The sequence below is a fragment of the Ammospiza caudacuta genome, chromosome 19, assembly GCF_027887145.1.
Source record: "Ammospiza caudacuta isolate bAmmCau1 chromosome 19, bAmmCau1.pri, whole genome shotgun sequence".
NCBI lineage: Eukaryota > Metazoa > Chordata > Aves > Passeriformes > Passerellidae > Ammospiza > Ammospiza caudacuta.
This window is the reverse complement of record NC_080611.1, coordinates 525,714-535,755: the sequence shown is the minus strand read 5'-3', so window position 1 is coordinate 535,755 and position 10,042 is coordinate 525,714. Positions and strand designations below refer to the sequence as shown.

At 51.5% G+C, this 10,042-nt stretch overlaps 1 protein-coding gene across 1 annotated transcript; it reads right to left on the bottom strand.

Moving 5' to 3' along the window:
• Positions 1-4,627: 4,627 nt before the first annotated feature.
• On the bottom strand, positions 4,628-6,464 carry LOC131566272 (PHD finger protein 7-like). Its single transcript, XM_058817511.1, has 7 exons — positions 6,422-6,464; positions 6,006-6,097; positions 5,819-5,920; positions 5,395-5,519; positions 5,156-5,318; positions 4,960-5,066; positions 4,628-4,745 (listed from the first exon to the last, which is right to left on the bottom strand). Exons 1-7 carry the CDS (start codon positions 6,462-6,464, stop codon positions 4,628-4,630), a joined length of 750 nt encoding a protein of 249 aa, XP_058673494.1.
• Positions 6,465-10,042: the final 3,578 nt, after the last annotated feature.

Here is a 10,042-nt window from a genome sequence, read left to right as displayed (position 1 = left end):
ATTAGAAGCTCAGCACCAGCACCCCACATCTTCCCCCAGAACTGAGGCCTGAGCTCTCCATTTCAACACACGCTGTAAATCAGGCTGCCTGGAAGATTGCCGGCCGGGAACTGTGTGAACACAGCAGTGCATTTCAGCAGAGTTATGGAATCAATCTCATGGAAGGCACATCCTTTATGCTTGTCTTAAGATTCTATTCTACAAAATCTAACCAGCAACTGTTTTGGTGGCCTGTCCAGGTTTTGGGGACTGTGCATGTTTCCTTTGGATGTTGTTTTCTTTGTTTCTAAATACAAAATTCACTGGATTCAGAAGCGAAACCCCAGATTCATTAGAACAAAGAACCACAGGGACATATGTGGCTGACAAGAACACTCAACATTCCTAACGGTAACACCAGGAAGAGAGGAAAAAGATAAACATGATTTAAATACCTGAAAGGATCCAAAATGTCTACGTAAGCTGTCAAGTGACTAAGTTTTTGGTAAACTCTAAAAGTCCAGATTCCTATTCGGTAATTGTCTGAAAGAAAAGAAAGCCAGAAATCTGGTTGACCTTTATTTTGTCAGGACTTTCTCACGGGATTCTACCATAACTTGGATCACAAGTGAGGGTGGCAAATTTTGACTAGAAAACTTTGACAACTAGGAAGCATTTTTTCCTCCTCACTGAATTACAGGAAGGCTTTAAAAGGAAAAAAAAAAAAAAAAAAGAGCACAAAGAAATTCTATCATACCTCTTAGGTGTTCATCATCTTTGGAGAACAAAAAAGAAAAACTCTAGCACTTCCTCTGCATGGTAAAGAAAGAAACCTAGAAAAGGACAAAGGGATTTGAGCATCCTAAATTGTACTATCAAATTTCATGAACACAAGTTAATCCTGTAGTGCTTCAGAGAAATGCCATACACTGAAAAGCTTTATTCCCTAGAAACCAAATAGATCTTTTTATTTTCCAAATCCTCTTTTAAAGAGAAAACTGACTGTGTCTTTGGCTTTTGGCCAAACTCAGTTTGGAGTTGGTCAAACCAAAATGACCCAGTTAATTTCCTGTGCTCTGCTCTTTCTTTCCATATTCACATTCACATCCAATGGGTTGCTGGGAGTTTTGACTCTGTTCAGCACAAACGGTTTTCCAAGATGACTTTCATTGCTCAGAGGTGTGAAATGTCAGTTTCCCATTCCCTGAGTGCTGCTATTAATATTCCCACAGCATCCAACTACTACAGCCAAGTAGACAACAAAGAGAAATGGAACTTGCATTTCTTGCTCCTGTTCAATTTCTGACATCTCCGGCTCATCGTCATCCTCAGAACTGCTGTCCTGGAAACGTGGATCCTCTTGCCATGTGGCTTTTACCGGCTTTATTGTCCCAAGTGCGTGAGGCTCTGCAATGACAGCACCAATAGAGAAAAAAAGCCAAAACCAGATTATTCCTCTAATTGTCAGGAAAAATGCCTCCTTTCAAGTGAAATACTTACAGTGGAGAAGAGAGATTTAGGAAGGACAGAGTCTGCCCCTGCCAGATTTTCTAAGCTACATTTCTGCTCCAGTATTTTCCACTTTGTTCCAGGGATCCCTTATGTATTCTTAAACATTTCTCATTGCATTCAGAAGACACTGAATACCTTCTCAGTTCAGCTCAAGTCTGGGGGGCTCATTGCTTTGTACTGTTGTGTTGGGTTTTTTAATATTTTGGGTAACTTCATGGGGTTTCTTTTCTCTCCTACATGACTGGGACTCGAGTTAATGTTGTTTCATCTTCATTTCAGACGGCCTCATTTTATCTAAGGTTAGGACACCCCAATGATCATGTGTCATTCCATTTCCTTTTTCTAAAGGTCCAAGAGTAGAATTCAGTAACAAACAGAATGTTCATGGATCTTGGGGCCAGCTCTTGGACTTTGCTCCTCCCTCTACATTACCGCACATTTCCTTAAAAGCCTTGTGAGTTCCTATGAAACTTGATATGACTGTTGTGTCACCTTTTTCCCTGTTTGAGGAATTCAGGGCATGAGAACAAGCTTTTTCACCACTCAGCAAAAACCCCCAATGCCTTCTCAAAGCATGCCTTTCAGAATTCCTGAGATGCAAGCATGAGGCACCTCTCAATAATCTACCACAACCCTGGCAAGCAAAAATGAAGATCAAAATGCTTCTGCCTAATTACTGACTTCTGTTGCTGAAAATCCCCTGCATCCTGACCTTTTTTACACCATATTGCCCTACAGTGCCTGCCAGAAGCTCTTCCTTAGCAATGGCACTGTTAGATGGGTTCTGCTGTTACCTTCTTTGATGCCCAGCTCCTCTGTGACTCCAAAGAAAGAAAACTTGAAGTAACTCGTCTCCTGAGCTGCGTCATCCTCAGGCAAAGGTCCCAAATGGTCATCTGGGGCAGAGTCCTGTGCATCCTCTTTGTCCCAGGGTATTTCCTCAGTCTGTTCTGGTTTGTTCTTTGAAGGTCTTTCAAAGAATAAACCAGAATAGACGGAGGAAATACCGTCTATTCTGGTTTGTTCTTTGAAAGGCCTCTTTCAATTCCGCAGCAATGGTGTAGGAGTTGTCTTCAGACACATGAGGCAATGTCTCACTCTCTTTCTTCTTCTTTTGGCTTTACTGAAATGAGATTGTTCAAGGATAGCAACACAGCACACGTCCTTTTCGGACACAGCTTCCCTAAGAGCCACCTTGCTCTGAATGTCTCCCTAAGCATATCCAAGCCCATTAAGGAGTGGTTCATTATCAAGGGTAGGCAGTGGGGAAACATCTGAGGTTGAAGTCTAAAGGCAGGAACAAGAGTCCTTTCTAATTAGCCACATCTTTAAGTGACTTTTCACTGAATACAGTTACACAGAAATCAAGGTATTTAGCCCAGACTTCTTCCTGCCAGTAGAAACATCAAGAGCTAATAGGGTTTGCCCACAGAGCTGCACATCTCAGGGTCCCTGCACTGACCGTTCTCACCTTCACTTCCGGCAAGGAACACACGGCCTAGAAAGAAAAGATGACGGCGCTACGTGCTGCTGTTGGAGGTCCCAGTTGAGGTCCGACGTCGCTGGTGGGAGCGGCTGCTCCTACGGGATGTCCCTGACCACGTCCCCCTACGCCTGGGCCTCTCAGCACTCGCTGCTGTCCTCCTGCTCCTGTCCTGGCAACTCCTGGACCGCACAGTTTGAGTCGAGGCCCGGCGCTGCTGGCGGGAGCGGCTGCGTCTGGGGGATGGCCCTGACCATATCTCCCTTTGCCTGGGCCTCTCAGTCCTTGGCCCTGTCCCTCTGTTCCTGTTATGGCAACTCCTGGAGTGGACAGGTGGACTCTGGGCCCAGCCTGGCTGGCGGGAGCACCTGCGTCTGGGGGATGGCCCTGACCATGTCTCCCTTCGCCTGGGCCTCTCAGTCCTTGGCCCTGTCCCTCTGTTCCTGTTATGGCAACTCCTGGAGCGGACAGGTGGACTCTGGGCCCAGCCTTGCTGGCGGGAGCACCTGCGTCTGGGGGATGGCCCGGACCATGTCCCCCTACGCCTGGGCCTCTCAGTCCTTGGCCTTGTCCCACTGCTGCTGCCACGGCGATTCCTGGAGCAGACAGGTGGACTCTGGGCCCAGCCTTGCTGGCGGGAGCGCCTGCGTCTGGGGGATGGCCCTGACCATGTCTCCCTTCGCCTGGGCCTCTCAGTCCTTGGCCCTGTCCCTCTGTTCCTGTCATGGCAACTCCTGGAGCGGACAGGTGGACTCTGGGCCCAGCCTTGCTGGCGGGAGCGCCTGTGTCTGGGGGATGTCTGTGATGGTGTCTCCCTTTGCTTGGGCCTCTCAGCCCTTGGCCCTGTCCTACTGTTCCTGTCACGGCGACTCCTGGACCGGACAGGTGGACTCTGGGCGCAACTTTGCCGGCGAGAGGAGCTTCTCCTGCGGCCGGGCCCAGCACGTCTGGAATGGACCCTGTCCTCAGGGTCAGGGGACGTGCTGCACGTTGCCCTTGATCTGCTGATGCTGCTGGTGTCCAGTGAGGAAGATGGCAGCGCCTGCTGCCATGCTGCGTGTTGGGGCCTGCTGTGGCTGCCCGTCTCTGGAGATGGAGGTGGGGAAACCAGCACCAATGGCACAGGGCTGTGGGAGCTGGGGCTGATAGCCTCAGGTTCTGACCAGCCATGAGCAGATTGTAGTCCTGACTGTCTGGCCGGCCTGGGGCCATTGAGCTCTGACTCATCCCTGGAGGCTGTAAGGGCAAGCAGGAATGTCAAAGATCACCCAGGCCCCGGCCAGGCCAGGCCAGAGCAGTGCCCCCAGCCCTCCAGCAGTGGATGCTGCGCTCTGCCAAGCCCGGCCTGGGCACTGCCCCCAGCCCAGGGACACCGGGGACTTTGACTCATACATGTTCCGAGCCCAGCACAGCTGTCACACTCCCATCTCTGTGTGCTGTTCCTCAGGCCAGAGCAGCGCCTGTGGGTGCCCTCAGCAGCACAGGAGGAGCACAGGAGCAATTGCCAGGGCCTGGGGAGGCAAACAAGCTCATAGCACTGAGAACAAAGTGTACCAGCACGTGGTTGTCTAGCCAAGCGCTTCTGCTTCTTCCCACTTTGAGCCCTTGCCGAGACACAGGTTCCCTGCAGAGCCCCAGGTGCAGCTTCCCAACTTACCCCTGTTCCTCTGCCTCCTCCCTGCCTCCGGGGTAAAGGCAATCCCTGGCGTTGCACTGGCCATGCCTCACTCCTAGATCTGCGAAGGCATCGTTGTCCTCCCATGTTGGCTGTCTGATGGAGAAAGGAAGAGATGATGAATTTCTGCTGCGCTCCCTCACGGAGGTCCGGGGTGTCCCAGCTCTTTCTCCAGCACTTTTCCAAGTTGGGGGTGAAGCTGAAGCCCAGACTCACGGGACAGAGCAGGGCCAGGGCTCCTGGGGCAGGGCCTGGCACAGCACAGCACTTGCACCCTCCTGGCTGGTGGGCCAGGCAGAAGGACACCAACCTGAAGGGGACTCGGATCCCCAGGATGAACATTTCAACAGGGAATTCCCCACTGTCTCTGCACAGGGGGCACTGGAAATACATAGCACCAGCGCGCAAGGCCTGTCCCTGCAGGGCAAACACAGGCAGGGTGAGTGAGGCCCTGCTGCTGCTGCTGAGCACCTGCTGTGCCCCGGGGCTGAGGGGAGGGCTCCTACCTGGATGCAGTCCCTGTGGAACCAGGCCCTTTTGCACGTTGGGCACACCAGGGTTGTGAAGGTCTTTCTGTCCTCCACAGGCTCCAGGCAGATGAGGCAAACGGTGTCCGGCTCAGGAGTCGCCTCTACCACCTGCTCTGGACGGTGCTCAGGGCAGAAAGAGCTGGGGGCAAAGGGATGGGGAAAGTGAGAAATGCTGGATCATTCCCCAGGGGTGGCCATAAAGAGAGATGAGGTACCTGAACGGAGTAACGTATACATTGACACAGCCGCCCTCCTTGGTACAGGGCAGGTGGAACCATCTGTCACAGTGCTCCCTGCAGCACATGATGGTTGCCCCGCTCTGGCCGCAGACGCAGCAGTGCTGGAAAGAGCCAAGCAGCTGCATCAGCAGCAGCAGCAGCAGCAGCAGCAGCAGCCTCGAGGCCTCCCCGGGCAGCCCCAGGGCTTCAGGCAGGGCGCAGGACGTGGCCACTGCCGGCTCCCAGCCCACAGAGCCGCCAGCTGGAGGAGGGAGGCTCCTGTGGCAGGGCCTCTGTGCCAGAGCTGCTGGGAGCCAGACTTTGTCCCAGCTGTTGGGCCGGCCTTTCTTTCCTGCAGTCTGGGCTAAGCTCTGGCAAACCTCGCCAGGCACAAATCTCCCTGCTCTTGTCAGGCTCTCACCTTCTGTGCCGCCCGCCGCACTGCAATTAGGAGATCTCGAGGGAGAAAGCCCATGAGTCCCCCGCGGTCCGTCTCTTGCTGAAATAGTAGAGTGGCGAAGAACTGCAGCCAAGGGGAGAAGCTGATGAGGAGAGGGTGGCAGGAGCTGCCCATTGCAAAGGTGGAGGGAGCGCCCGGAGCCACTCACCATGCAGAACACGTGGGCACAGAGCCCACCCTTCTGCAGTTTGTCACCGCACATGTCCGGGTCAGCCTCGGCACGGCGACACAGCATGCAGGCTGCAGGGGACAGAGCCAATGGCACCGGGCATGAGCAGCTCTGTGGGGCTCTGAACCTGCAGCAGCATCGGCCCCAAGGCTGCTCTGTCCCTGCCTGGCTGATGGGCAGGGCTGGAGGCCTTGCAGAGCAGGGGCCATTGTGGGCACGGCTGTCCCAGGAGCTGCCCCCTGGCCCAGCTGGGCCCCACTTGGGCAGGAAGGAGGCTCCCAGCCCCAGCATGGCCGAGCAGCTCCTCCCTCCCCCTGCTTCTGCTCTGATCCCCACGCTGCCTGCTACCACAAGAGCCCCTGGGCCAGGCTGTCAGAGGGCTGCTTTGCCCTTACCTGGCTCCCTGGCACCAGCGCCGTCCTGCTTGCTGTCAGACATGGCGGCTGTCTACATTGAGTCTATCTCCTCGAGGGACGTGGTCACTTCGAGGTGCTGTTCCTCTCTCTCTATGGGAGAAAGAAGGGAGGGGGGGGAGTTTGCAGAACAGGCCCAGAGCCACGAGGCCTCTACTCCCTGCTCAGGCCTGCGTGAGCCCTGCTCCTGTCTGTTTCTCCTCCCGTCGTCGCCTTGAGGAACACTGCAGTGTCCTCTGGCTGTTCCTCCGCTGATTCTGTGATTTTGGGAAGGGAGAGGCAGGTGAGCCTGCAGCACAGGCCCAGAGCCCCAAGGTGTGGGGCCCCTCTGGTCCCTGGGCAGCCACATCCCCGCCCTACCTTCTCCTCCCGTTGTCAGGTCACACTGACACTCGGCTTGAGCCCCGCGTTCCCTTTTGTGGCCTTGGTGGCACAGGTCACAATGGCCACTATGACATCAGCGCCGTGTACCCAAAATCAGGGCAGCCATGGCCCCAGGTCCCTGGCAACCACTTGTGGTGGCCCCCTCGGGCACCGAGCTTCTGAGATGGGTCCGAGCGTTTGCTCAGGGTGTAAGCAGGGCCGGGACTCCTGCAGCAAGTGCAGGGTCAAATGCCAGGCCCTGGGACAGCCAGCCAGGGTGGCACTGTAGGCAGGGATGTGCTGTTCAGGCACTGCCACGCCAGGGCTCCGGCCCCGGCCAAGGGAAATGTCTGCCCCTGGCAGGCGGTGGCCCAGAGAGCCCGTGCAGAGTCAACTGCACTGCAGGCATTCAAACCCTGCTCTACGTGAACTGATGTTTTCATCAAGACCTGTCTGCAGAAAACTAAGATGAACCTGATTTGATGCTGCTGCTGATCACCATTGGGTACAGGAGATAAACCTGGACACCACCACAGCTGCCTCCGTTATCCTGCCATCATATGAACTAACAACTTTGACTTTCCATATAAATGGAAAAATTAGTATTAAGCTTCTGAGAAACCTCATCTTTTATACTGACTCAGCAGAAAGACAGCAAATTCACTGAGAATTTTCTGTGTACATTTGACAGGAGAGCTTGCAACTGTCCTCAACTCAAGTCAAATACAGGAGGATGCTTTTCCTACATTATAGGAACTTTGCCAGTTTGGTCCATGCTTTCCTACTAGAAAATACATTGGAAAAAATCAGGAAGAGAAGCACAAACAATTCTTGTCAATTTTTCTCTTTCGTGTCTCTGCAAACATGCTCCTGGAAATGCAGATCCATGACTTCTGGAACAATCAGTGGCATCTCTGGGAAGCAGGGCAGGGGCTGACAGGCAAGGACACCCTGCACCTGCCTGATGCTGGGGCAGCAGGAGTTTGCCCATTTTCCTGTCTCCATGGGAGAGCCACCTTGGCTGGGAAACGATCCCTTCACTGGTCTAGGAGGGAGGCACAGCCAGTGCAATGCCAGGGAGTGCCTTTACCCTGGAGGCAGGGAGGAGGAAGAGGAAGAGGGGGGAAGTTAGGAAGCTGCACCTGGGGCTCTGCAGGGCTCCCGGCCAGGGCTCGAAGCACAAGGAGCCAGAAGAGCTTGGCCAGACAATCCCGAGCTCTGGACACCTTGTCCTCAGCACCGGGAACCCGTTTGCTTCTCCAGGCCCTGGGCACTGCTCCCGTGCTGCTCATGCAAGTTACACACAGACACAGAGCTACCTGCTCTGTCTCAACCCTCTTCAGCACTGAACAGCACAACACAGTAACATGTTCTCTTCAGTACATGGTCTAATTATTAATAGTCCTGCAAAGACTCGCATTCAAAGCACACACACAAAAACCCCAAACCCTGGTACAAACCTTGCATCAACACAAAATGCATGTTGCTGTTCAGAAACACAGAGCAGCACTTTTGGCCAATGATTTTTCCTATAAGATCTTTCAAAGGATTGCAAAAGTGACTTTGTTTGACAACTTCTTCAAGGAACAAACTAGAAATAGTTCTGATTCTTTAAAAATTTATTGATTTGCTTTCACTTTGCTTCTAGCAACCTTACACTTCTCCCGGCATTCCAGAAAATCGTGAAAATTCAAATAATATCAGGGGAAGTTTTTGAATTCTTTCATGTTTCTCTCAAAGGCTTTCTTAATGTACATACAAAGAACATACAGAGAAGCAGTGGTTTTCCTGAGTGGACATTAAAAGAAAACGTTATAGACTCCACTATACTAAAGCACTTCTGTTGCCTGGTAATTACAAAGCCTGAACCTCTTCTAGAGGCTTTTCCCAATGACACTTCATAAGTCCTTCTCTGCTCAACTCTCAAGCCTGTCCAGGTCTCATTGAAGGGCAGCAGAAGCTTGTGATGCCTCAGCCCCAGCTCCCAGTTCTGTCCCATCAGCAAATGCTGAGGGAACACTCCGTCCCTTCTGCCAGGTCACTGGGGAATAAGGCAAAAAAGGCTGGTCCCAGCAAGGTCAAAACAGAAAAGAAGGACTTACAAACACGCTGGAATAGAGATACCATCAAAGGAATTGCAATTGGAGGAGAAAAAAAGAAAATTTTGGGAAAATGAGTGACTCAAAGAAAATGGCCCGGGATTATATCAGGGGCATTGCTAAGGAGCAAAACATGCCAAAACTAAGCTCACAGATGTGGCAAAAGCAGGGGGAAAAGTCAAGGAGGAAGACACAACTTAGGGGGGAAGATATGAGGGACATGGCATGGACAGTTCAAGAAACAACAAAAAAAAAGAAAAAAATCATTCCCAAAGTCAAAGCCATCAAAAGGCATGGCATGCCATCAAGGGCAAAGATATGCACCAAAGATTCCTCTATTAGTCCCCATTGAAATCACAAGATTCCTTTTCCCTTCCCAAAAGCAAATGAAATTTCCTTTCGGGAAGGGAAAAGGAATCTTGCGAATCCCAAAAGAAAGGCTTACAAAGACTCTGGAAAGGAGATAGGTTCAAATGAAATGCAATTGAAAAAAGCAGAAAGTCGGGAATTTTAGTATCTTCCATTAATAGGCTGCGAGGAAATCAGCTGCATTGCAAAGGACCAAAACATGCCAAAACTAAGCTCACAGATGTTGCAAAAGCAGGGGAAAAAGTCAAGGAGGAAGACACAACTTAGGCGGCAAGATATGAGGGACATGGCATGGATACTTAAAAAAAAAAAAAAAAAAAGAAAAAAATCTTTCCCAAAGTCAAAGCCATCAAAAATGCAGGCAGGCCATACGCCATTAAGTGCAGGCACATGCAGCAAAGCTTGCCAAAATTGATCTCCACTGAAGGCCAAAACAGAAAAGAAGGAGTTACAAACAGGCTGGAATGGAGATCCATCAGAGGAATTGCAATTGGAGGAGAAAAAAAGAAAATTTGGGACTTGACTTTTTTTCCCCTGTTTTTGCAACATGTGTGAGCTTAGTTTTGGCATGTTTTGCTCCTTTGCACTGCACCTGATATAATCCTGGGCCATTTCCTTTGAGTCACTCAATTTCCCAAAATTTTCTTTTTTTTTTCCTCCAATTGCAATTCTTTGATGGTATCTCCATTCCAGCGTGTTTGTAAGTCCTTTTTGCTGTTTTGGCCTTCAGTGGGGATCAATTTTGGCAAGCTTTGCTGCATGCGCCTGCACT

What these genes read in the sequence shown, in the direction of transcription:
- LOC131566272 (XM_058817511.1), bottom strand. Translation starts at nt 6,464, where the DNA reads ATGTCTGACAGCAAGCAGGACGGCGCTGGTGCCAGGGAGCCAG. An exon ending in TGCGGCGGGCGGCACAGAAG is followed by an intron (nt 5,520 to 5,818) that starts GTGAGAGCCTGA and finishes GGCTCTTTCCAG; the next exon opens with CACTGCTGCGTCTGCGGCCA. An exon ending in GTATACGTTACTCCGTTCAG is followed by an intron (nt 5,319 to 5,394) that starts GTACCTCATCTC and finishes CTTTGCCCCCAG; the next exon opens with CTCTTTCTGCCCTGAGCACC.